This window comes from Nematostella vectensis, chromosome 8 (assembly GCF_932526225.1).
Source record: "Nematostella vectensis chromosome 8, jaNemVect1.1, whole genome shotgun sequence".
Lineage (NCBI taxonomy): Eukaryota > Metazoa > Cnidaria > Anthozoa > Actiniaria > Edwardsiidae > Nematostella > Nematostella vectensis.
In genome coordinates, this window is record NC_064041.1 from 15245368 (window position 1) to 15273043 (window position 27676).

Consider the following 27676-nt stretch of genomic DNA (forward strand, 5'->3'; position numbering starts at 1 on the left):
ATAACCCTGAATGACAGCTGGCTAGCAGACTCCATAATTACCCAGTAATTGTATGATGTTTCATATTACACAATGCTACCCATCTCCAAAACAAAAACAGAAAATGGAAAAGGCAAAGATAACACAGAAAGCATAAATTTACTCTTTACTATGCCTTATCTACAACATGTCTTTACCAAGCTGAGCCTATTTGCAAACAATCAGAAAACATTGCCTAAATTGATCAGATTTGCTTTATATTCACATCCATGGTAGATTTCTGTTAGTTTTTATGCTTATAAAGCATGGGGACAAGTTGTGTTCATATGGAAAGAATCTCTTGCCAAACAATTTATGCAAACATCCACAAAAAAATATACTGTTCCAAATTTCTATACATCAAGTGGACTGTGATGGTAGCCAAGGGCAATCACTGAACAAGTTACCTTTTGAAACTGCTGACTTGGTAATACAATCAAGGGAACACAAAGCAATAGCAGTTTCAGATTTGCAGGAAATGTATGGAATTGAGTAAATTTGGTTTTGGGCTCAAGTGAGCACATGGCTGTGGCTTTTCTTGATATTTCATTTTTATTCATTGCCTTTGTAAAATACTGTAAGTTTTGTATCTGAGACAAAAATGAAGGCACATCCATCAAAACCATAAAAATAGGATATGTTATTGGCGAGTAAAAAAGAAAAAGATGTAGAGAGGGATGTTTCACTAAATGAACATTGCTAGCCTATTATTATAAAAATATGGCCATGTTATAAGAATGCATGGTAGAAACATCATTTAGCACCGTTATGAGCACAACTCTCACATAAAACAGCTTCTTACAAGAGCTATTTGAATCCTATAATATGTACATTATAAATATAATATAGCAGCTAGCGATCTGGCGGGCTCTCAAGGAAACGCTGGCGGGCACGCTCCTTGCAGTACTTCTTGTGGCTCGGCCAGTCTCGCTGGAAAATATAAAATAGAGGAAATGCCCACATTATAAGATAACAAAACTATGAATGATTGAGCCACAAATAATACAAAAGGGCTGGGTAGCCTGGCATATGGGTAAATGCTACAGTAAGTGGAGTTGGCCTATAAGGAGTGTCCGGGATAGTGATGCGGTTGTTCTTACCTTTGTGTATAGGGGAAGATTATGAAGGAGGTGGTGGGTAGGGGAGGTATAGACCGGAAAACAAAAAGGCTAATAAGTTTTAGGTTAAAAGCGGGTATTCGTACCATGGCACCTGGGGAGAAGGGGGACATAAAAGGGGGATAATGGTTGTGATACGGGTAGAGGTTGGTGGCAGAGGTGAGGGCGGGAGGGTAATTATGGGGATAATGCTACGTTGAGTGGAGTTGGACTATAAGTAGTGTACGGGATAGTGATGCGGTTGTTCTTACCATGGCAAATAGGCATGTAGTCAGAGCTAACACCAACAAGGTTGGCAACAATGCAATGCACTGTTGTTGTTTACAGAAAAAATTCACAAATACTGTAGTGCATACTGAGAAGCCATTTTGGTTTGTTTTACAGACTATATAAGGCTGTAAATTCACAGGTTGAGTACACAGCATCAAACAGACTGCCAAAGCAAAGCATCATAGACAGGGCAAGCTCAACCCACTAGAACCAAGCATCATAGACATACAAGCTCAACCAACTATAACCAAGCATCATAGACAGGGAGAGCTCAACCTACTAGAACCAAGCATCATAGACATGGAGAGCTCAACCTACTAGAACCAACCATCATAGACAGGGCGAGCCCACCCACTAGAACCAAGCATTATAGACAGGGCGAGCTCAACCCACTAGAACCAAGCATCATAGACAGGGCGAGCTCAACCTACTAGAACCAAGCATTATAGACAGGGCGAGCTCAACCCACTAGAACCAAGCATTATAGACAGGGCGAGCTCAACCCACTAGAACCAAGCATTATAGACAGGGCGAGCTCAACCCACTAGAACCAAGCATCATAGACAGGGCGAGCTCAACCAACTAGAACCAAGCATCATAGACAGGGTGTGCTCAACCTACTAGAACCAACCATCATAGACAGGGCGAGCCCACCCACTAGAACCAAGCATTATAGACAGGGCAAGCTCAACCAACTAGAACCAAGCATCATAGACAGGGCGAGCCCACCCACTAGAACCAAGCATCATAGACAGGGCGAGCCCACCCACTAGAACCAAGCATTATAGACAGGGCGAGCTCAACCCACTAGAACCAAGCATCATAGACAGGGCAAGCTCAACCCACTAGAACCAAGCATCATAGACATGACAAGCTCAACCAACTAGAACCAAGCATCATAGACAGGGCAAGCTCAACCTACTAGAACCAAGCATCATAGACATGACAAGCTCAACCAACTAGAACCAAGCATCATAGACATGACAAGCTCAACCCACTAGAACCAAGCATCATAGACATGACAAGCTCAACCAACTAGAACCAAGCATCATAGACATGGCAAGCTCAACCCACTAGAACCAAGCATCATAGACAGGGCGAGCTCGACCCACTAGAACCAAGCATCATAGACAGGGCGAGCTCAACCCACTAGAACCAAGCATCATAGACATGGCAAGCTCAACCCACTAGAACCAAGCATCATAGACATCATAGAAATACATTTCAAACATTGTAAACATCCGTAAACTTCTAGAGGAGGCAGATAAGAAGATTTATCGTACTCGCTTAGATCAACCTGAATATCCTCTGAGCAAAATCCTGCCTAAGAAAAAAGACCAAAAATACAACCTCAGAAAAAGAAATGTGATTTATCCTAGGGTTCACTCAGAGCGATTCAAAAATACTTTTGTCAATAGGCTTGTCTTTAAATATAGTGACATATAATTGATGTAGCGCATTTACTTATAATCGGTTTCTCCTACATTTTGTAAACTTAGACATGTTGATTTATCTAAGGCAATAAAGATTATTATTATTATTATTATTATTATTATTATTATTATTATTATTATTATTATTATTATATTATTATTATTATTATTATTATTATTATTATTATTATTATTATTATAGACATGACAAGCTCAACCAACTAGAACCAAGCATCATAGACAGGGCAAGCTCAACCTACTAGAACCAAGCATCATAGACATGACAAGCTCAACCAACTAGAACCAAGCATCATAGACATGACAAGCTCAACCCACTAGAACCAAGCATCATAGACATGACAAGCTCAACCAACTAGAACCAAGCATCATAGACAGGGTAAGCACAACCCACTAGAACCAAGCATCATAGACAGGGCGAGCTCAACCCACTAGAACCAAGCATCATAGACATGACAAGCTCAACCCACTAGAACCAAGCATCATAGACAGGGCAAGCTCAACCCACTAGAACCAAGCATCATAGACAGGGCAAGCTCAACCCACTAGAACCAAGCATCATAGACATGGCAAGCTCAACCCACTAGAACCAAGCATCATAGACATGACAAGCTCAACCAACTAGAACCAAGCATCATAGACAGGGCAAGCTCAACCTACTAGAACCAAGCATCATAGACATGACAAGCTCAACCAACTAGAACCAAGCATCATAGACATGACAAGCTCAACCCACTAGAACCAAGCATCATAGACATGACAAGCTCAACCAACTAGAACCAAGCATCATAGACAGGGTAAGCACAACCCACTAGAACCAAGCATCATAGACAGGGCGAGCTCAACCCACTAGAACCAAGCATCATAGACATGACAAGCTCAACCCACTAGAACCAAGCATCATAGACAGGGCAAGCTCAACCCACTAGAACCAAGCATCATAGACAGGGCGAGCTCAACCTACTAGAACCAAGCATCATAGACAGGGTGAGCTCAACCCACTAGAACCAAGCATCATAGACATTGACAAGCTCAACCTACTAGAACCAAGCATCATAGACAGGGTGAGCTCAACCCACTAGAACCAAGCATCATAGACATTGACAAGCTCAACCTACTAGAACCAAGCATCATAGACATGACAAGCTCAACCAACTAGAACCAAGCATCATAGACATGACAAGCTCAACCAACTAGAACCAAGCATCATAGACATGACAAGCTCAACCAACTAGAACCAAGCATCATAGACATGACAAGCTCAACCAACTAGAACCAAGCATCATAGACAGGGCAAGCTCAACCTACTAGAACCAAGCATCATAGACAGGGCAAGCTCAACCTACTAGAACCAAGCATCATAGACATGACAAGCTCAACCAACTAGAACCAAGCATCATAGACATGACAAGCTCAACCCACTAGAACCAAGCATCATAGACATGACAAGCTCAACCAACTAGAACCAAGCATCATAGACAGGGTAAGCACAACCCACTAGAACCAAGCATCATAGACAGGGCGAGCTCAACCCACTAGAACCAAGCATCATAGACAGGGTGAGCTCAACCCACTAGAACCAAGCATCATAGACATGACAAGCTCAACCCACTAGAACCAAGCATCATAGACAGGGCAAGCTCAACCCACTAGAACCAAGCATCATAGACAGGGCGAGCTCAACCTACTAGAACCAAGCATCATAGACAGGGCGAGCTCAACCAACTAGAACCAAGCATCATAGACAGGGCAAGCTCAACCTACTAGAACCAAGCATCATAGACAGGGTGAGCTCAACCCACTAGAACCAAGCATCATAGACAGGGCAAGCTCAACCTACTAGAACCAAGCATCATAGACAGGGCAAGCTCAACCTACTAGAACCAAGCATCATAGACAGGGCGAGCCCACCCACTAGAACCAAGCATCGTAGACAGGGCGAGCTCAACCCACTCGAACCAAGCATCATAGACAGGGCAAGCTCAACCCACTAGAACCAAGCATCATAGACAGGGCAAGCTCAACCCACTAGAACCAAGCATCGTAGACAGGGCAAGCTCAACCCACTAGAACCAAGCATCATAGACAGGGCGAGCTCAACCCACTAGAACCAAGCATCATAGACAGGGCAAGCTCAACCCACTAGAACCAAGCATCATAGACAGGGCAAGCTCAACCTACTAGAACCAAGCATCATAGACAAGGCGAGCTCAACCCACTAGAACCAAGCATCATAGACATGACAAGCTCAACCCACTAGAACCAAGCATCATAGACAGGGCGAGCTCAACCCACTAGAACCAAGCATCAAAGACATGGCAAGCTCAACCCACTAGAACCAAGCATCATATACATGGCAAGCTCAACCTACTAGAACCAAGCATCATAGACAGGGCGAGCTCAACCCACTAGAACCAAGCATCATAGACATGACAAGCTCAACCCACTAGAACCAAACATCATAGACATGACAAGCTCAACCAACTAGAACCAAGCATCATAGACAGGGCGAGCTCAACCCACTAGAACCAAGCATCATAGACATGATAAGCTCAACCCACTAGAACCAAGCATCATAGACAGGGTGAGCTCAACCCACTAGAACCAAGCATCATAGACAGGGCGAACTCGACCCACTAGAACCAAGCATCATAGACAGGGCGAGCTCAACCCACTAGAACCAAGCATTAAAGACAGGGTGAGCTCAACCCACTAGAACCAAGCATCATTGACAGGGCGAGCTCAACCCACTAGAACCAATCATCATAGACATGGCAAGCTCAACCCACTAGAACCAAGCATTATAGACAGGGCGAGCCAACCCCACTAGAACCAAGCATTTTAGACAGGGTGAGCTCTACCCACTAGAACCAAGCATCATAGAAAGGGCGAGCTCAACACACTAGAACCAAGTTTTTTTGTAAAGCACTTTTAATGTTGCATGTGGGATAGTGATGTATCTTTTAACTCAATAATAATCACGTAGCTGCCACCTCATGTTTTAGAACTCATTTAGTAAGATTGTTGTGGGGCCCAGTTCCCACTCTATTACTGGGTCATGTGACCCACAAGACAAATGCTTTTGTTGATGGACAGATTGATTGTTATCAAGGCCCTAATCGACGTAAGTTTGTTTTGTTTTGATTAATTTAGCTGCTGTTGATTATTCAATCATCGAGATACAGCATGTTGTCTGGCTTTGGGGGTGGGGAATATGTACCAGTGCCGTAGCCAGGATTTTTAACAGGAGGGGGCCCAAAAGGGACTTTCAAGGCATTTTCTCCTGTATTTTAGATGTCTCATACATTTACTGTATTTTTGGCTGGTAAAAGGGGGGGGGCTAGGCCACCCCCTGGCTACGCCCCTGTGTATGATAAATGTATCACTTTAACATACCTGTTGGCATAGTATTCCACAGTATCTCACTTGTTGACATCTGCCACAAATACTAAACTCTTGGAGCTTAAAACAACAAACAATTAATGTAATGAAGATATTTCTCTATAATAATTATTAATAAAACAAATTAAAGCACTTCTATTGTGAAATTATCAATATAAAAATTACAACTGCCAATTACATCAAGTATAAAAATAACATATTTCAAAGCTATTTTAAAAAATGGTTAAGTGTGACAAAAAACTGCAAATATTATAATTAATTAATTAATTAAAGACTGTGACAAAACTAATAATACTATAAATATTATAAGATAAAGAGAAATGAAAATAAACACTTCTTTAAATAAACATGTATTTTAAAATTGTCTTGTTTTCAAAACTAGAGATCAATCTATTGTGCTTTATTTCATTGGGAAAATTGCTCAACAACCTAGGTGCAGCATCTGAAAATGTGTAGTCACCAAAAGAACTTTTTATGACATGATAGTGTACCTAAGTGTAGTGTCATGTTTGGCGTAAGACTAAGGTTTCATCTCACCTCACTCTCCATTCTTGTGCAAGGAGCAAAGTGGCATTCATAGAATGATGAAGAATCATCTGCAGATGGATAACAAATTTTCAGGAGGTGGGAAAGGGGTATTAATCATTTCTCGCAGCTGGAGGGAAAATTCCATACAGAAAGGAGGATGAGTGTCATGTAAGGTTAATTATACTCAAGGACTTTTTAAGTTTTTGAAAGATTTGGTGCACTTTTGGTGGTCTTCTCTGCAAGATTTCTTTGGTTCCCAAAGCCCCAGATTTGATTTTTTTCATTATTATTCTATTAAATACATTCCAGCAATAGATCATAAGTTCATATCAGTGGGCAAATCAAGGAATTCTTCAAGGAAGAGAAAGGCACTTAAGTTGTAAAATAAATTGTATTAAACAACCACCTACCTTCTTCCTTTATCAATTCCCCATTGGCATTGTAGAATTTATTGAAGTTTGCATTGATATAATGCTGGAAAAACAATTTAATCAATATTCAACCTATCAGTGATCTAAGACACACTTATCTAGTAAGAGGATTCTCAACCCTACTAGAAGCAGCTATTATATGATAACATACATGCAAAATATATTCTTATGCTTATAATTATGATTGAACAATAATGAATACAAATTTTTTTATAAGCACAAAGCTTGTTAGTGTGTAGAAATAAGAGTAATCATTGTTAAAGGGCTTGTAACCAGCACCTTTTTATTACTTATCAACCAATATTGCAAGACAAATCTCAAAACAACCACCCTAAAATAAAAACTGCTCTATTAACCAAATTTAATTTTAAAAAATCCCAATAACTTCCCTAAATGCTGACGGAATTGGATGCTCCTATCCTGTAAAAAAAGAGTTCCAGAACAGAGAAAGGCTGAAGATCCATGTCTTGGCCGTGCAGGAAAATGCAGCCTTATACTGGCATGACAAAATGGTGGCTGACAGAAACCCTTTAATAAACAGAGTTGATAAACACACCTCATCCTGTGCCTCAAACGCTGGTAATCTGGATACTGCTGTCCAGTACAGATTCTGGTCGTCGCTAGGCTCATTAGCACCACTAAAAACACATTATCAGGCACATGGTGAGAGAGGCACCCAAGGAATTGGAATTTCTAGTTGAAATAACTTCATATCAACAATCCCTTTGGGGACACTCAAAGGCTTAAATGTTTTACCGTAATGTATTCAAGCTACTTGACTTCGCACACTTCTTGTTACCGGGTAAAATTTTTTCTTTTTTGTTTTCTGATGATTGTATTTCTGCCTGTCAGTATACACACTGTATGTATTAGAAGCTCATATATAAGAATTAAACGATGCTGACCTATGTGTGATATCCCTCAACCCTTGTTGTCCTTGTTTATATATAGAAATATTTTCTATTCGCCTGAGCGTAGGGAAAGAGAATAAAATGCAGCAGTACGAAGATTACTGTAAAAGCTTTATCAAGCCACCCCTCCCCCTATTAACCCATTGACTCCTGGCTATTTTTTAGCTGAATTTACAAAAAACAGACTGAAAACGATACCTCCCCCCTATTCTGAGTTTTATACAGCCCGTCAAAGTCAAACACAGCTACACCTAGTCAGTGGTATCCAAGCTTTCCAACAGTGCTTTGTGGTCCCCACTTTTAATCCCTCGTCGTTGTGCTGAAGTGAGCACAAGTTGATGGTTACTTGTATTTTTCATCAAAAATACAGCTATGAGCATTTTAGGAGAGTGTCTTAGGACATCTTGAAGTCTATTGGGGCATAATTGAGTGCTTTGCTTATGGATATTTGCAAGCAAAGGTGGATTCATGACGACTTTTTCTTGTTTAGCTTTGCCTGGATGAGAAAATAATTTTCTAATGAATCACCACAGCTCTCCTAAATGCTGTCTTTTCTGAAACCAAATTGATTCCAAAATTGTTTACACTGCTATTCTGGGTCTGTATGACCTGGAATTGATTTGTTTGGCTTCGGGGTGAAAAGACATATAAAAAACCATCTGACTTTGGGGAGAGAAGTGTTGACTGGCCCTCCCCTCGTGATTTTTCCCTTGATCTCCCAGAATGCTTTGCAATCCGTAAAGGCATCTTCGTGGTTTTACAAGCCTTCAAGGAGTGGACATTGTGTTTTGAGGCCATGGAAATGAACCTGGAGGATCAGAATAAAGGTACCTATTTGTTTCTTGAACTGTGTTTGCTGATCTCTCTCCCTTGTGTGGTATTTTGAGCGTTTTATTGAGAGGGGTGATTCTGCTTTTCTTTCCTTGTTCGCTTTGAAATTTGTCAAAGAACCTGCGCTATTATTAGTTGCCAACATCTTGGTTGGATGCATATTTTCAAGACCATATATTTCTTAGACTGATGCCTCAGTATATTCATCTTGTTGTGTTTATTTTGCAGTTATGAATTTTTTGGGTTGTGGGTACTTCTCAAAGCCAGTACAGGCCGGTTGAGGGGTCAATGTGTTAAAGTAATACCCTTTGCTATCATACCCCGCCCCCTCCCTTACCCTAAGAAGCATTAATATACTGTACCGGTAATCGAAAATGTAGAGGAAAGCTTATACTGATCTATGATTTTCTGGGGCTTAAGGTTGCAGGAGGTTAAGGCAGTGAGAGGTTAGACAGTGCTTATCGTTTTTCTCACCATCCAGATTTCTGATGTTGGCACCCTCTAAATTTGCTATCATATGGCATCACAAACAAATTACAAAGTCTATTATCTGCAAAACAATTAAATCAAAAGAAGCAATGTTTACAAGTAAAATAAGTTAAAACTCAAACAGTAATTTTTATCATACACTCTAGATGCATACTCTCATTGTTTGATTTGCTCAGAAACAACTAATTCTTTGCAATGTAAAACTCTCTCAAAATGTAATATTAATAAATATATCTAATGACTTTGTTTAACTGGACCATACTACTGAAGCCAGGGGCCAGTTGCACAAAGATTGGATAAGTCTTATCCACTGGTTAAATCCCTATCCAGCGGATAAAACGTATCCGAGTGGCGTGATTCGGTTGCACAAAGCCCGAATTAAAGTTATCCAGCGGTTAAAGTTATCCCGATGATAGAGGTCAGATAAAATCTAAGACAGGAAGAAGCTAAACTGTATTTTGCCTCGAAAAACCGATTGGTTTCTGGCACTTTTTGAAGCTCTTGCTATCGCCTCCATTTTGTTTGAAGGAAAAGCAGTGCGCGCTTTGCATATTTACTATTGAAACGGGAAGCCATTTAGTGGCAAATGATGGCTATACAGCGGATAGTTATCCAGCATCTATCCACGCTTTGTGCAACACTATTTTACCCCCCGGAAAACTATCCTCTGGATAGGGATTTTATCTGGCGGTTAGTGCCTATCCGACAGATAACTTATTCAGGCGCACTTGGTCCCATGCACTATGGCGCACTTGGTCCCATGCACTATGGCGCCCTTGGTCCCATGCACTATGGCGCACTTGGTCCCATGCACTATGGCGCACTTGGTCCAGCACACTATGGCGCACTTGGTCCAGCACACTATGGCGCACTTGGTCCCATGCACTATGGCGCACTTGGTCCCATGCACTATGGCGCACTTGGTCCAACACACTATGGCGCACTGGGTCCCATGCACTATGGCGCACTTGGTCCCATGCACTATGGCGCACTTGGTCCCATGCACTATGGCGCACTTGGTCCCATGCACTATGGCGCACTTGGTCCCATGCACTATGGCGCACTTGGTCCCATGCACTATGGCGCACTTGGTCCCATGCACTATGGCGCACTTGGTCCCATGCACTATGGCGCACTTGGTCCCATGCACTATGGCGCACTTGGTCCCATGCACTATGGCGCACTTGGTCCCATGCACTATGGCGCACTTGGTCCCGCACACTATGGCGCACTTGGTCCCATGCACTATGGCGCACTTGGTCCCATGCACTATGGCGCACTTGGTCCCGCACACTATGGCGCACTTGGTCCCATGCACTATGGCGCACTTGGTCCAGCACACTATGGCGCACTGGGTCCCATGCACTATGGCGCACTTGGTCCCATGCACTATGGCGCACTTGGTCCCATGCACTATGGCGCACTTGGTCCAGCACACTATGGCGCACTTGGTCCCATGCACTATGGCGCACTTGGTCCCATGCACTATGGCGCACTTGGTCCCATGCACTATGGCGCACTTGGTCCCATGCACTATGGTGCACTTGGTCCCATGCACTATGGCGCACTTGGTCCCATGCACTATGGTGCACTTGGTCCCATGCACTATGGCGCACTTGGTCCCGCACACTATGGCGCACTTGGTCCCATGCACTATGGCGCACTTGGTCCAGCACACTATGGCGCACTGGGTCCCATGCACTATGGTGCACTTGGTCCCATGCACTATGGCGCACTTGGTCCCATGCACTATGGCGCACTTGGTCCCATGCACTATGGCGCACTTGGTCCCATGCACTATGGCGCACTTGGTCCCATGCACTATGGCGCACTTGGTCCCATGCACTATGGCGCACTTGGTCCCATGCACTATGGCGCACTTGGTCCCATGCACTATGACGCACTTGGTCCCATGCACTATGGTGCACTTGGTCCCATGCACTATGGCGCACTTGGTCCAGCACACTATGGCGCACTTGGTCCCATGCACTATGGCGCACTTGGTCCCATGCACTATGGCGCACTTGGTCCCATGCACTATGGCGCACTTGGTCCCATGCACTATGGCGCACTTGGTCCCATGCACTATGGCGCACTTGGTCCCATGCACTATGGCGCACTTGGTCCCATGCACTATGGCGCACTTGGTCCAGCACACTATGGCGCACTTGGTCCCATGCACTATGGCGCACTTGGTCCCATGCACTATGGCGCACTTGGTCCCATGCACTATGGCGCACTTGGTCCCATGCACTATGGCGCACTTGGTCCCATGCACTATGGCGCACTTGGTCCCATGCACTATGGCGCACTTGGTCCCATGCACTATGGTGCACTTGGTCCCATGCACTATGGCGCACTTGGTCCAGCACACTATGGCGCACTTGGTCCCATGCACTATGGCGCACTTGGTCCCATGCACTATGGCGTACTTGGTCCCATGCACTATGGCGCACTTGGTCCCATGCACTATGGCGCACTTGGTCCCATGCACTATGGCGCACTTGGTCCCATGCACTATGGCGCACTTGGTCCCATGCACTATGGCGCACTTGGTCCCATGCACTATGGCGCACTTGGTCCCATGCACTATGGCGCACTTGGTCCCATGCACTATGGCGCACTTGGTCCCATGCACTATGGCGCACTTGGTCCAGCACACTATGGCGCACTTGGTCCCATGCACTATGGCGCACTTGGTCCCATGCACTATGGCGCACTTGGTCCCATGCACTATGGCGCACTTGGTCCCATGCACTATGGCGCACTTGGTCCCATGCACTATGGCGCACTTGGTCCAGCACACTATGGCGCACTTGGTCCCATGCACTATGGCGCACTTGGTCCCATGCACTATGGCGCACTTGGTCCCATGCACTATGGCGCACTTGGTCCCATGCACTATGGCGCCCTTGGTCCCATGCACTATGGCGCCCTTGGTCCCATGCACTATGGCGCACTTGGTCCCATGCACTATGGCGCACTTGGTCCCATGCACTATGGCGCACTTGGTCCCATGCACTATGGCGCACTTGGTCCCATGCACTATGGCGCACTTGGTCCCATGCACTATGGCGCACTTGGTCCCATGCACTATGGCGCACTTGGTCCCATGCACTATGGCGCCCTTGGTCCCATGCACTATGGCGCACTTGGTCCCATGCACTATGGCGCACTTGGTCCCATGCACTATGGCGCACTTGGTCCCATGCACTATGGCGCACTTGGTCCCATGCACTATGGCGCACTTGGTCCCATGCACTATGGCGCACTTGGTCCCATGCACTATGGCGCACTTGGTCCCATGCACTATGGCGCACTTGGTCCCATGCACTATGGCGCACTTGGTCCCATGCACTATGGCGCACTTGATCCCATGCACTATGGCGCACTTGGTCCCATGCACTATGGCGCACTTGGTCCCATGCACTATGGCGCACTTGGTCCCGCACACTATGGCGCACTTGGTCCCATGCACTATGGCGCACTTGGTCCCATGCACTATGGCGCACTTGGTCCCATGCACTATGGTGCACTTGGTCCCATGCACTATGGCGCACTTGGTCCCATGCACTATGGTGCACTTGGTCCAGCACACAATGGCGCACTTGGTCCCATGCACTATGGCGCACTTGGTCCCATGCACTATGGCGCACTTGGTCCAGCACACTATGGCGCACTTGGTCCAGCACACTATGGCGCACTTGGTCCCATGCACTATGGCGCACTTGGTCCAGCACACTATGGCGCACTTGGTCCCATGCACTATGGCGCACTTGGTCCCATGCACTATGGTGCACTTGGTCCCATGCACTATGGCGCACTTGGTCCCATGCACTATGGCGCACTTGGTCCCATGCACTATGGCGCACTTGGTCCCATGCACTATGGCGCACTTGGTCCCATGCACTATGGCGCACTTGGTCCCATGCACTATGGCACACTTGGTCCCATGCACACTATGGCGCACTTGGTCCCATGCACTATGGCGCACTTGGTCCCATGCACTATGGCACACTTGGTCCGCCTACTATGGTGCACTTGGGCCTGTGCACTATGGCGAACTTGATCCGTGAACTATGGCGCACTGCTCCCGCGCACTATGGTGCACTATGACTTGGTTCCTGTAGATATGGCATTAAGATAGGTCTTTAATACTTACCTACAGTAACACCATTCTTGTGAAAAACCTTAAAACCTGGTGCAATTCCACCACAATGCCTCTCCCTGAAAATATACACAGAGCAAGATGTTTAGTAACATATAGTATCAATAAACTCACACATCAAAATATACACAAAGCAAGATGTTTAGTAATAGATTATATCAATGAACTCACACATCAAAATATACACAGAGCAAGATATTTAGATATAGATAATATCATTGAACTCACACACAAGAATAATATACACAAAGCAAAATGTTTAGTAATAGATGATATCAATGAACTCACACATCAAAATATACACAGAGGAAGCTGTTTAGAAATAGATGATGTAAATGAACTCACACACAAAAATAATATACACAGAGCAAAATGTTTAGTAATAGATGATATCAATGAACTCACAGATCAAAATATACACAGAGCAAGCTGTTAAGTAATAGATGATATCAATGAACTCACACACAAGAATAATATATAGAGCAGAATATACCAAATCTATGCCTGCTCTTTGTAAAACGCTACATTAATGGAGTACAAGAAAAACAAAAATATTTATTTTAAAACATATTTAATATATCTTAAAACACAATTAGAAATTAAAACAGCTGACACTGCCAAAAAAATAAAGTTGTCAGGTGTCTTGCCTGCTTGCCTGACTAGATAAAGTATAATAAAGTATAGACAAGCTGTAGATTGTATAGCATAAATTATTTTGGTTTCTGATTAATTGTAATGTCTTTGAAAGTATTAAAAATTAAAAAAATTAAAACATTATCAATTATCAATACCAATTGATTTACTAAACAAGAACAACCCCAACACATAGTCCAGTAAACAATTTTCTTTATGAAATAGCAAAAAAGAGGAACTTATAAGTCTTAAAAACCTTGCGTTGCGTCATCCCTGCATTGTTAGGAGGAAGTGGGGGGAAGCTTATTTGAAGGGAGCTCTTGCTTCTTTTTTTACACCTTAAGGGTGATAAACTAGCATAAACAGTAATTGAATATTTTAGTAAAAGCAAAGAAAATTCCACAAAAGGGAGCTCTTACTTCTTTTTTATATAAAAATACTTATGGGGTCTTAATAAAACTCACCAAATGTAATCATGGAAGTAGCACCCTGATTTATCCTTAGTTATGTCAAAGGCATAAGCATAAATTCTTGCACCATTACCATCACGGTCAATGTCAACCTTGGCCTTGAGGTAGAAAATAAATAATAGCAAAAATGATTAAAGCAAATACTTTGATTACAGATCATAGTGTTATTACAGTGATATCCTCTGTATTATTTCTTTCTGGCAGCTTGAGCATACCGTGCACATTATTATAAAACCAACCAAGACTCACCTCAAATCTAAATCTTTTAACCAAAGGGATGTCTTTTTCATCGATAAGACAATACTTATGCTGAAAAAACAAATAACAAAAATATTTTTATCTGATCGATATTTTATTATATATAAAACATTATCAGATGTCAACAACAGCAAACCTTGGCTTTAAATAACATAAAAAAAAAATAAAATAATTAAGACTTTGTAACAGTTTTATTCGCTGTTCCTTCTAGAAAACTAAGGTGACAAACAGTGCCTTACCCCTCCCAGGGTCAGTCGTTTATACAGGCCGAGGAAAGGCTTGAGGTTAGGATTTCACGGATCTCTTTTGCGGCAAACTAAGCTCATACAGACAGCCTATAAATAGTTACCATGATAAGCCACTTATTCTGCTAAAAAAAACCGTCAACAAAGTTGTAAGATGGTTCATAACAGCTGTTAATAGCAAAATAATCAACATATTCACCTCAATAAAGCCTTTATACCGCTTGGAAACCCAAACACACAAAAATAAAATCATCCTACGTTATAAGATATATTCTAGTAAAGGGTATATGTGTTAATGCTAGCGATTGTTCTCCGTAAGGAAAGTGGTCAAATTTGCGCAGTTGTTCTTATGGAAAAGCATTTTCTGTGAGTTTGCGCGCACGAACCCGGCCCTCAAAACAGCGTCGCACGGAGAAAGCTGATAAAAAACTTGTTCAAATCCTACCTTTCCACCTGCTTTTCCAATATAAACGATACCAAGCTTCAGGCCACTCTCCATTCCCGAAAACTATGGAATACCGCCTTGAAGACACATAAAAATGATGAAAATTCGCACAAATTTCTAGTTCTCTCTTTTCGAGATGTTTACGGGGATTCATGAGCCGCCGGCACATCATAGGCAGCGGTGTAGCTTAGAAACCACGTGAGTTGTCAATCGGAAGTAACACATACTATAATACACCGGTGATGATCAGATGTTGATGATTCGAAAAGCGCTGACATATTCTATGAGATACCAGAAAGTGGTTAAGTTGATTGCCTCTAACTTATGAGCCACTGGGAATGGTATTTTTTGTTTAGTTGGTGGCGTCAGAAATTTTCAGACATTAAAATGTCACCCCCTTGAAACAGATATGTCACCTACCAAGTTTGGTTATTCATACGACGTTTTTTCTTTCGTGAAATCCTTAGTCACCTCTATTGAAATATATATATTCATAGACAGGCGAAGTATCTTAAATAAGAAAATATAATATATTTGCCTTTAATACGTCCCAGAATTGCCTTTTTTTCATAAAATTGATACGTTTACGCAAAGATTAGTTTTTTAGCGGTCACCCTGTGGTAGAGGTCGAGTTCCCTTGTGGAGCCTGAGGTCCGTGTGCTTAGTGCTTAACTCTTTCGCCGGTAAAAGCTGTTCGAAATGGCCCAAGAATCGCAAAAAAGCCGGGTTGTAATAGCCGTTGACGGCAGTGAACACAGTGATCGTGCCTTTGAATGTAAGTTTCATAGAAAAGTGAAGTTTTTTTGCCTCGAAATTATTTCTTCAACCTTTTGACACGGCAAATGAGTTGAGTTAGCCAAGCGTGCCTTGATAAGATATAAGAAGAGAACTCGCTTATTCTTTCCTTCACAAAATAGGAAAAATTGTATATATAGTCATAATTATCTTATTTTAGGCGTTAATTTGTTTCTTTTTTGTTTTTGTAATTTTCTCCCATCCAGACACTTGAAACAAACGCGATAGTACATTACACAGAAAGATGTTCAACATTTGTACTTTGACCAATTTCTTATCTTCTCCAAGATGTCTGTAATTTTTAAACTAATCAGTTAATTAATGCTTGATTGAATTTGGTAATAGTACCGATTATATTATTTTTGTTCTATTATTTTCGATTTCCATACCCAATCAAAACCAAATGATCGAATTTTGATTGAAACTTTTACGAGTTCACCCAGGTTTAATGACTTTGGATTGCTTTCTATTGCAGTTTATTCACAAAATATGCATAAAAAGGGTGATGAAGTTCTACTGATTCATGCAAACGATATCGCTGAGCGTCACATACAGCTGCATCCATGTAAGTATCACCAAACAAGCTAACAAATCAAGCATATTTTCTGGTTTAAACCAATTAGGGCCTGGTCGCACTCGTAAGATGTTCAGGAGATGTCAAAGGACATTAAGAACAATACGTTTGTCCCGTGACATCTTCACACTATTTGGCATTGTTAAATTACGTTCGCACTGGTTGCAATATCCGCGGATCACGAGCACTAAAAATAACATCATATGTCACTCATCTGTGCTAACTTCGCGCGCAGGAGATTCGAAGAGCAATAACTCTCTGCACGCTGCACAACTCTGCATATTAAGTCATTCGTAGAAGAAATCTGCTGCTTTTCGTTTGGATGTACATATACACGCTACACGTGTATATACATTGTGCTACTTTAGTTGGATGCATAGCTGTTACTGGTACTCAGTTAATTGCAAATGTAATTGTCTAATATGCACCGAAGGTGAAGACGTACATGTTTGGCTAAGAGGCCGATTGACCGTTCCTCCTGACGCCAGATTTTTGGAAAGGAGGGATATTGGTAAAGATTCATCTCTAGCTTTGACGACACGTGTGTTACGGTCAAAGATCTAGTGAAACAAGAGTGAAGGTTGCTATTTGAGACCATTTACGTTTTTGTGAGGTTCTTTGCGCGATAAGAATAAAAACAGAGTTAGTCTGATATAAGGTAGATGCCCTGCTCCAGGGCAGGACATTGGTTCCTCTGATGTTTTGCCCCGACCGGCGAATTTGTCGTGTTGCGTAAAAATGTAGGTCGCACTTGTTTTTGTAACATGTCACGGACATCTGTCAGTTTTTGAGCTTATCTAAACAGAGATGTCCTGAACATCTTGCTAGTGCGACAGGGCCCTTAGAAAAAATAGTGTAAGTGCAAACTAACATTTGCTGTTCACTGTTTACTCAGACAACGTTTCTTGAAAATTTCAATTTTTAAGGTACATACCTTCCCTCTTAGGAATCCTAGTTCAATTAAAGCCGAATTGTCACCAGTTTAGGTCTGGAGGTCCGACGGAAACCTCAACCTTTAAAAGACAACACAACCTTTTAGGATCCACACTATTTAACAGGCCATACTTTCTAAATTATTTATCACATCCACAAACTCATCCACAACTCCCAATAGAAACACTGCTTTAACAATTTTGAAATATTTTTTGTGTTTTCCATAAATCATTGGAGATTGTTACGTAATCGACCAGGAGTAAACTGGTGAAAATCTTACCAAGAGCATTTCTGGTTTAGAACATGCTGCTGATATTTGTATCAGATGGTCTAGCAACTGGTTTAGAACATGCTGCTGATATTTGTATCAGATGGTTTAGCAACTGGTTTAGAACATGCTGCTGATATTAGTATCAGATGGTCTAGCAACAGGTTTGGAACATGCTGCTGATATTTGTATCAGATGGTCTAGCAACTGGTTTAGAACATGCTGCTGATATTTGTACCAGATGGTCTAGCAACTGGTTTAGAACATGCTGCTGATATTAGTATCAGATGGTCTAGCAACAGGTTTAGGACATGCTGCTGATTTTTGTATCAGATGGTCTAGCAACTGGTCCAGAACATGCTGCTGATATTTGTAGAAGATGGTCTAGCAACTGGTTTAGAACATGCTGCTGATATTTGTATCAGATGGTCTAGCAACTGGCTCAGAACTTTCTGCTGATATTTGTAGCAGATGGTCTAGCAACTGGTTTAGAACATGCTGCTGATATTTGTATCAGATGGTCTAGCGACTGGTTTAGAGCATGCTGCTGATATTTGTATCAGATGGTCTAGCAACTGGTTTAAAACATGCTGCTGATATTTGTATCAGATGGTCTAGCAACTGGTTTAGAGCATGCTGCTGATATTTGTATCAGATGGTCTAGCAAATGGTTTAAAACATGCTGCTGATATTTGTATCAGATGGTCTAGCAACTGGTTTAGAGCATCCTGCTGATATTTGTATCAGATGGTCTAGCAAATGGTTTAGAACATGCTGCTGATATTTGTATCAGATGGTCTAGCGACTGGTTTAGAACATGCTGCTGATGTTTGTATCAGATGGTCTAGCAACTGGTTTAGAACATGCTGCTGATATTTGTATGGTCTAGCAACTGGTTCAGAACTTGCTGCTGATATTTGTATCAGATGGTCTAGCAAATGCTTTAGATGCTCTTTTATTAATGTAATTTTATTATCAGATGATCTAGCAACTTGTAGCGGCGTCAGCCCCACGTGATGGAGAGATCTGGCAAAACTTTGTTGAAGTACTCACAAATTCCATAAGGCTAGGGTTTTATTGCGTGTAAAAACTTGGGAAGCTTTACAGCAAGTTTGGCCTAGGGCAGCGCTAACTGAAACCCGTGTGAACCCGTCGAATTTCTGTGAGCCTTAGGGGCTTTACAAGTTTGCTGTGTTTATAAAGCTTAGGTCACGTGATCGCTAGCATTACATTGATTGGTGACATAATAAGATGACTACAAAATAACTAAGGGGTTATCCATTGCCGTTACACAATTGGTTCCAGAAGTCACTACTGATATATGAAATGTTATTATCAGATGGTCTAGCAACTGTTGAGGGCTGGGACAAATGGTTGGAAAGATGCACAGAGGAGTCCAAGAAAATGCTGTCAAGATTTGAGAAGAAATGCAAGGAAAACAAGGTAAAATGTGACTCCGAGTAGTTGGAATATGGTGCAATGTCAAAAAGCAAGCATATTTTTGAAAGCTACAAGCAAGTAGAGCAAGAAGACAGCTATAGTTCTTTTTACTTTTATCACACATACCTGTACCACATACCCAGGCCTAGAAAAGCCCCTGAAGGTTAAGTTTTTATTTTATTTTCTGGAGTGTTTTACACAAACCAAGATGTTTCTGTAGTTTGAAGATTTTTGGTGAAATTCTGAGAGATTTCATCTAAAATCTGTATTCACCCAGGGAGGGACAGTAGGAATGAAGCTATGTTGTTAACTACCTTGGTTTGCTGGCTGTAGTTTGTATTCTTAAAAGCTGCATTCACTACCACTTTTTTGCTGTCTATGTTTTCTTTTCTATGATTTTGTAAACTAACTCTTCGTTTTATGCTTTTCACCCAATCAGTTCAACTGTAAACTTTTCACTAAAGTTGGCAACCCAGGAGAAGTAATCTGTGATTTCACAGAAGAGAAAAATGCTGACCAGGTGGTGTTAGGTTGCCGTGGTCAGGGCACAGTGCGACGCACATTCATGGGGAGTGTTAGTGAATACTGTATCCATCATGCGACCACGCCTATCACTGTGGTCCCTCCTCCTGATCGGGAAAAAACTGGCTTTATAAACAGACCAAAGAATATTGAATGAAAACCATGGCTTTATTAACAGTCCAAAGAGTGCCGAATAGATCCAGTTTTCTTTAGGTAGAAGTATTATATATGTTTAGTGTGTATCTTGCTTTAGAGCTGATAAGTTAGATAATGTTGACTGTTGGAAGCATTAGTTATATAATACTACATAGCTTTATAGGTATTACAGCACATTCAGTAAAACTGTTAACACCTAAGATGTGTATTGAATATTTATTGTCTTTTGAAGAATCAGACGTGACATTGTTTTTACTGGTGATGCTGTAACACTTCTCTTCCATATCATGGTAATAGGCTATTTTGTCAAACTTTTTTCAGTTTGCCTTTTTTCCTTTTGATAAAAAATACAGACACTTTTATCTTACAATATGATAGGGTTGCAGAGTGATTCTTATTAGGTTTTATCACTGTGTTGCAACTTGTATTTACAGTATTTTGTACAGTCTATTCAATGGTGCACATCTGTCTATTGCACATCCACTATCAAAACTTTATTGGAAGTTTTGAATATGTTTTATATACAGTGCCGTAGCAGGCCTTGAAATATTGGAGGGGCAAAATACCGAAACATTAAGAAAATATTGGGGGCACAGCCACACCCCTACTGGTCATTTTCTTATAACTTAAAAATATTGGGGGGCATGTGCCCCACCCCCTGCTATGGCCCTGATATTAAATGATTGCGCTTCAATTTGTGCTGAGATGTAGTAAGTGCCTGTAAGCTTGGTGCTGTTCCTGTTAAGTAAACAGTTTATTATCTGCCCTCCCTGCAAAACAAAATCTTTAAGTGAAGTCCATCTACCAAAACAAAATTATCTAGATGTGGTTGCATTGTAATTTGGGTATGGTGATCAATGTTTGGTAAGCTAAAAGTGAAGATTATTTAATTTGATTGTTAAGTGTTTTTAACCTTTAAATAAATGTTTGGATCAGCCCTTTGGCTATGTTAGTGTAATGTCATAAATGTCAACTCACTCGCATTAGGCAGGTGTCACAAGATTTTGGACCTCATCAACAGCCTAATTTTTGTGAGAATGTTCATACATTCGGTGTATTCACCCGAATTGGCTCTCTTAGGTTTTTTTTACATATTTACTGTATTTTACCCAATTTTTACAACTTATAACTGATCAAGTGGTTCATAAGGGGGAGGGTTGGAAAATGGCCTGATAGACGGCTTATAACTGATCAAGTGGTTCATAAGGAGGAGGGTTGGAAAATGGCCGGATAGACGGCTTATAACTGATCAAGTGGTTCATAAGGGGGAGGGTTGGAAAATGGCCGGATAGACGGCTTATAACTGATCAAGTGGTTCATAAGGGGGAGGGTTGGAAAATGGCCGGATAGACGGCTTATAACTGATTAAGTGGTTCATAAGGGAGAGGGTTGGAAAATGGCCGGATAGACGGCTTATAACTGATTAAGTGGTTCATAAGGAAGAGGGTTGGGAAATGGCCAGATAGACGGCTTATAACTGATCAAGTGGTTCATAAGGGAGAGGGTTGGGAAATGGCCGGATAGATGGCTTATAACTGATCAAGTGGTTCATAAGGGAGAGGGTTGGGAAATGGCCGGATAGACGGCTTATAACTGGTCCAGTGGTTCATAAGGAAGAGGGTTGGGAAATGGCCGGATAGATGGCTTATAACTGATTAAGTGGTTCATAAGGGAGAGGGTTGGGAAATGGCCGGATAGACGGCTTATAACTGGTCCAGTGGTTCATAAGGGGGAGGGTTGGGAAATGGCCGGATAGATGGCTTATAACTGATTAAGTGGTTCATAAGGGGGAGGGTTGGGAAATGGCCAGATAGACGGCTTATAACTGATTAAGTGGTTCATAAGGGAGAGGGTTGGGAAATGGCCGGATAGACGGCTTATAACTGATTAAGTGGTTCATAAGGGAGAGGGTTGGGAAATGGCCAGATAGACGGCTTATAACTGATCAAGTGGTTCATAAGGGAGAGGGTTGGGAAATGGCCGGATAGATGGCTTATAACTGATCAAGTGGTTCATAAGGGAGAGGGTTGGGAAATGGCCGGATAGACGGCTTATAACTGATCAAGTGGTTCATAAGGGGGAGGGTTGGAAAATGGCTGGATAGACGGCTTATAACTGATTAAGTGGTTCATAAGGGAGAGGGTTGGGAAATGGCCGGATAGACGGCTTATAACTGATCAAGTGGTTCATAAGGGGGAGGGTTGGAAAATGGCCGGATAGACGGCTTATAACTGATCAAGTGGTTCATAAGGGAGAGGGTTGGGAAATGGCCAGACAGACGGCTTATAACTGATCAAGTGGTTCATAAGGGGGAGGGTTGGGAAATGGCCAGATAGACGGCTTATAACTGATCCAGTGGTTCGTGGTAGGTCACATTAATATAACAATACTTCATGCGGAACTGGATTTGTCGCGTCAGAAAGTCAGAAAAGTCAAGCAGGCCAAGGCACATGGACATTAACTCCCTTCCCTCAGACATATATTTTCTTCAAACAAAGTGGCTTTTCAACTGTTTTACTCAGAAAAGGAGTGGATATCCCTCTTCTATTGCGAAATTAGCCGCCCCTAAAGGCGTTTGGTGGACAAGCAGGAATCTTGAAAACTTTCACGATCCTGACAAGCATGATGAGTTTGAAAATGAACAGAATTACCAGAATCAATGTTAAAATTTTGCTTGGTTGACTGAAAATTTAAAAATATTAATAAATTTATAAATATTATTAATAAATTTGCCAAGTGGGAGCCCTTTGGTATTAGATGGTAAATGAAATTGCTTCTTTTAGTTTTATTTTTTTGCAGACCATTTAAGTTCTTGGAAGCACAAAAAAGATTATAAAGAAAAGTTTTTTTTTAAAGGAAAGAATTTAACCAATTCACGGTAACCCTGTGGTAAATACTCTCTACGAGAGATCTGAACAGAATTTCTGTGTCGCACGAAGTGTACAGCATCGTCCTGTAGAACTTATCAAAATGTCTGAAGAACCTAAGAAAAGCCGTGTTGTAATCGCTGTTGATGGTAGTGAGCACAGTGATCGCGCTTTTGACTGTAAGTACCGATGTATTGAGGCATTTATATGACCTCGACAAAGCCCCCAGCAAATAGTTGGTGAGTCTACCACGTTTCTAATTGACCAAGAGTGATTTTTATCCTAATTCAAATACGAAACGATGAAAGTATACGGTAGAAATTTCCCGAACACACCACAGTTCTGTATAGTTACTGGGAGTGCAATTCTGTTGGGAGCTCATTAAAGTCTATTTATTTACAACGTCGCCATTTTGTTTGTCTATTCATTGTTTTGCATGGGAGGGGGCCATGTTGGGGGATGGGGTGGGGGCTTTAACACCATGACCCACAATGAGGATTTAGAAGCCCAAACGCATGGATGTCACTGGTAGGCCCATTACAAGGTGCTCCCAGCAGGCACATACTTGGGGGGGTATGCGTACCCCCTTGGTCGCTAAAAATAAGATGGTCATTTCTTATTAACAGATTGCCAAATACTATGTTACCTATAACTGTGACCTTTGCTAAACGACTCATCCAAACAGGGTGCATTTACACCCCTGCCCCTATCCCCTTTACTTTAAGGTCTACTTTGGAACCTAGGATTCATCCTTGTGAATGTTGTTACACTGGTGTTTTCTTACCCTTCGTTTATTTGCAGTTTACTCCAAAAGTATGCACAGAAAAGATGATGAAGTTTTACTGATTCATGCTAATGACTTTGCTGATCGACACACACAGGAACACCACCGTGAGTGCGTTTTGATAACTGATTTTAATGTTTGATATTATTTGTGTGCACAACCATATAAAAAAGAGGATGAGGGCTGCTTTGTTTGGGGGGAAGGTTGCAATTTTTTTAGGGCCGATTTGGGGGTGCGCCTCAATATTTAAGCTGGGTTTAGGGAGGTCCTTATTTTTTAACAAGTATTTTGATCAATATCCGAGCCTCCTAATATAGTGCTTGCACAATTGGGACATATGCTAAAATGGAATCTAAAAGTTATCGTGGTAATAACAACACTGTAATATTTTGGTTTATTGCTTGATGAGAAAATTTAATAAGAAAATTTGGCTGAAAACATCTACAAAAAAGGTGCATTTCAACGGCACGCAACCATATTTCTAAAGATTCATTTTTCTTTTTCTGAATATTTATACAATCACTAATAACTGACTCACAAATAGGTTGTTGGGCTTGTTTGCATCAACATTTTGGTCAATGAGAATATCTTTGGCGGCTACAACGATCAAATGGCTTCTTTTGTTACTGGATTTCTAAAGCGTGCAACAAACAAGGAGATGGCTATTGTAACTGGAAAAAGGATAATCAAGAAGCTGGCAATGGACTAGAGATTCCTTGCTTTTATACAATTTCTGGAGACAAAGAGATGTCAATCCCATGGTTAAAATCAAAGTTAGAAAATTGTAATTATGAAATTCTTTAATGGTTGCCAAATGGAAAAGCAGCTTTTGTGAAACATTTCCACTTTATATGTGATTTCAGCATGCATTGGATATGATGTTTATCAGGTGTTGACTGATGTTGTAAAGCCAAAAATCATTGTGGTTGCTTACACAAGCTTAAATATAAAAGAAAATCTTACAGTAGTTGGTGGTTTGAAATTGTGGTTGTTAAAGGAGCTGGTCGCACTGATAAGTTGGTCACTTACGAGAACTTAGAATTACAGAGTTTGTGTGACAATTCAATTGGTGATTCGTGATCGTGGTCGTTATCAGAGCTGGTCGCTAACGAGAGGGGTTGCTCAGAGAGCTTCGACTGTATATTTGATATAAAAAATGTTATAAAAGTTAAAATAAGTTCAAGGATCTAGGTTTTAAAACTACTGACACGTTGGCATTGTGCATTAAAAAGGTGTTTTTCCCTATTTTTCTTGAAAGTTACATTGTACCCCAAGCTTTCCTAAGCACATACGTTTTCAAATTTAGTTGGTAAAAGGTGGTGTATGTGATGCCCTGTGTCATAAGAGATGTTATTGAGTAATTTGTCTAATTTCCAAAGCCTCTGGGAATATCCATCTACATCACTAAAGTTTATGGTTATGTTTATTAACAGATAATGTAGCTACAGTCGAGAGTTTGGATAGATGGCTGGAGAGATGTACAAAAGAATCTAAGAAACTGCTGTCTAGCTTTGAGAAAAAATGCAAGGAGAATAAGGTATTTTCCCTCAGACTTTCCTCAACTAATGGACAAAGTAGCTCATTGCTCATTGTGACTTGTATGACTGCATGCATGGCATTTATACAAAAAACCTTGGGTAAATTTTAGGAGATGTATTTATTAGATGTAGGTAGGAAAGCCATTTCTGTGCGCCAGCAAGGATCCTTTACCTACAATGTCCAATTTCAGCTGGAAAAAGAAACTACTGATCTTGCTGTATGGTTTTAAAAAATTCAATGTTTTCTTTGTGACAGAGCTCTGAACATTTTTGTATGACACTACCTTCAGTTTACCTTCAGTCTTTTTATTTTAGTGTATAATTGTACCATTAACACTACTGTACACTATGTTTTCCCACAGTTCAATTGCAAACTTTTCACCAAAATTGGTAAACCAGGAGAAGTCATTTGTGAATTCATGGAGGAAAAAAATGCAGACCAGATAGTGCTAGGGTGCCGTGGGCAAGACACATTACGGCGCACATTGATGGGAAGTGTAAGCGATTACTGCATACGTCATGCAACCAAACCTGTCACTGTGGTCCCTCCTCCTAATCGAGAGAGTCATGGATTTATCAACAGAGCAAATAATGCTGACTAATTCTGCATAGATACGAGGGGTGTGTTCTCCACCAGTTCTGTCTGGAGGCTCAAAACACCTGGTAACATGGACTAACTAAAATATACTTCTAATTTATAAAAAAAAAGATTTAAAAATAAAAAAAGGAAAGCAAACATATGGTAAGAATTATAGAAAATACATAAATAAATTTGAGAATTCTTGCCATTGTACTCGTGTAGAGACAGGGCAAAACTTGTAAAAAAAAATGAGGTATTGTATGTGGGTGGTAATAGAAGAATTAGTACAATTAGATTTTTGTAGAGGGGTAATTCCACAGTATTTGGGACATAAAATGCTAAAAAGTGAAATGGCTTAAAAAATAATCTAATCTAGCTTACTGAGTTGAATAAAGACTAAATGTCTCTATTTTGCACTCTTTTGGTACTTTATGCATAATAACATATCTTAAATTATCATAGATGTACCATGTAAACGTTTTTTTGTGTCACGGAGGGGACATAAGTTTTCAGCCAAAATAATCCAGCCTCTAAAAGCAAATCTGATATTGACTGTAAGGACAAAAGAGTGTTTCTTGCCTAGGGTCAATGTTATGTCAGTTGATGTGAAATAATGCTTTGTGGAGAAAGCAGCATTTTGTCCATAATTAGTTTGTCCCCTCCGTGACAAATCAGATGTGACATGTTTTAATAATTTACAGAAAAACTATTGTAACTGCTCTATTTTGTAAAAACTACTGAGGTGTAGGACAACAAATTCAGAAATAGTAAAATTTGTTTGCAAATGTTTTTCTTTTGAATTATTATTTCAAAAGTTTATGTCATGGAGAGGACATTTTGTCATGGAGGGGACACTTGATGAGATAAACAATTGTAACATTTTGTTTTTATCTTGCTCAGTTATCAAACATTGACATATTTGTTATCTCTTCATTTATTTTACTTGCATTTCCTGCAGTGAATTTTAGCTTTTGATTACATTGTACAGTAAAATATCCTGGAGGCTTATGGGAAAATTTGCTCTGAGCATGCTCAGAACATACGATCCCATGATGCAACAGTTCTTCTTGTACTTGCAGTGGTCTCCGAAAATGAGTTCCAGCAAGTAAAGAACAAGGAAATACAGATCAAAACTTAAAGAGAATGTAGAAAAGTACGAGTTAGCTAAGGAAAAGGACAAAGTAAGAAATCTGAATATATTAAGAAAAAAACAGCTAATATAGAGATCCTAAGGGCCAAGGAAAGAGAAAAGAAAGGCTGCAGAAAGAAAAGAAAAGATCCCATCAGAAGAAAGCATTTGCCAAAATGTCCTAAGCAAAAAGTTTCAGTCATTGCACAGATGGTCCTAGAGCTATCGCCAGGCAAAAGAAAGGCTGTTTTAGATGTATGTGGAATAAAATGTGAACAACCAAAGCTGACTACCACCCGTAAGATGCGAAGTGATGCCCTTACAGATGAACAGGTGACAGAGATTGAAGAGTTCTATAGAAGAGATGATATTAGCCAGATGATGCCAGGGAATAAAGATTTTGTCTCTGTCAAGCTTCCAGA

General features: G+C 41.2%; 3 protein-coding genes across 3 annotated transcripts; 2 read left to right on the top strand and 1 right to left on the bottom strand.

Annotated features, from left to right (window-relative positions):
- Window positions 1-119: 119 nt before the first annotated feature.
- Window positions 120-15823, bottom strand: LOC116613880 (zinc finger MYND domain-containing protein 19). The gene is made up of 10 exons (XM_032374393.2): window positions 15669-15823; window positions 14970-15029; window positions 14715-14818; window positions 13612-13676; window positions 9435-9510; window positions 7775-7856; window positions 7198-7261; window positions 6797-6855; window positions 6254-6319; window positions 120-948 (listed from the first exon to the last, which is right to left on the bottom strand). The coding sequence occupies exons 1-10, from the start codon at window positions 15720-15722 to the stop codon at window positions 871-873; spliced, it is 708 nt and encodes a 235-aa protein (XP_032230284.1). The 5' UTR covers window positions 15723-15823; the 3' UTR covers window positions 120-870.
- A 462-nt stretch (window positions 15824-16285) lies between these two features.
- Window positions 16286-21303, top strand: LOC5506009 (universal stress protein Slr1101). Its single transcript, XM_001626708.2, has 4 exons — window positions 16286-16443; window positions 16939-17028; window positions 19578-19681; window positions 20118-21303. The coding sequence occupies exons 1-4, from the start codon at window positions 16368-16370 to the stop codon at window positions 20355-20357; spliced, it is 510 nt and encodes a 169-aa protein (XP_001626758.1). The 5' UTR covers window positions 16286-16367; the 3' UTR covers window positions 20358-21303.
- A 1929-nt stretch (window positions 21304-23232) lies between these two features.
- On the top strand, window positions 23233-26914 carry LOC5506008 (universal stress protein Slr1101). Its single transcript, XM_001626707.3, has 4 exons — window positions 23233-23402; window positions 24025-24114; window positions 25441-25544; window positions 25908-26914. Exons 1-4 carry the CDS (start codon window positions 23327-23329, stop codon window positions 26145-26147), a joined length of 510 nt encoding a protein of 169 aa, XP_001626757.1. The 5' UTR covers window positions 23233-23326; the 3' UTR covers window positions 26148-26914.
- The last annotated feature ends 762 nt before the right edge of the window (window positions 26915-27676 follow it).

Excerpts from the sequence above, each read along its gene's own strand:
- LOC116613880 (XM_032374393.2), bottom strand. The coding sequence starts at position 15,722 with ATGGAGAGTGGCCTGAAGCTTGGTATCGTTTATATTGGAAAAGCAGGT. Across the intron at positions 15,030-15,668 it reads TTGGAAAAGCAGGTGGAAAG|CATAAGTATTGTCTTATCGA; the intron begins GTAGGATTTGAA and ends TTGTTTTTTCAG. Across the intron at positions 13,677-14,714 it reads TACTTCCATGATTACATTTG|GGAGAGGCATTGTGGTGGAA; the intron begins GTGAGTTTTATT and ends GTATATTTTCAG.
- LOC5506009 (XM_001626708.2), top strand. The coding sequence starts at position 16,368 with ATGGCCCAAGAATCGCAAAAAAGCCGGGTTGTAATAGCCGTTGACGGC. Across the intron at positions 16,444-16,938 it reads CAGTGATCGTGCCTTTGAAT|TTTATTCACAAAATATGCAT; the intron begins GTAAGTTTCATA and ends TTTCTATTGCAG. Across the intron at positions 19,682-20,117 it reads AGAAATGCAAGGAAAACAAG|TTCAACTGTAAACTTTTCAC; the intron begins GTAAAATGTGAC and ends TCACCCAATCAG.
- LOC5506008 (XM_001626707.3), top strand. The coding sequence starts at position 23,327 with ATGTCTGAAGAACCTAAGAAAAGCCGTGTTGTAATCGCTGTTGATGGT. Across the intron at positions 23,403-24,024 it reads CAGTGATCGCGCTTTTGACT|TTTACTCCAAAAGTATGCAC; the intron begins GTAAGTACCGAT and ends GTTTATTTGCAG. Across the intron at positions 24,115-25,440 it reads ACACACACAGGAACACCACC|ATAATGTAGCTACAGTCGAG; the intron begins GTGAGTGCGTTT and ends GTTTATTAACAG.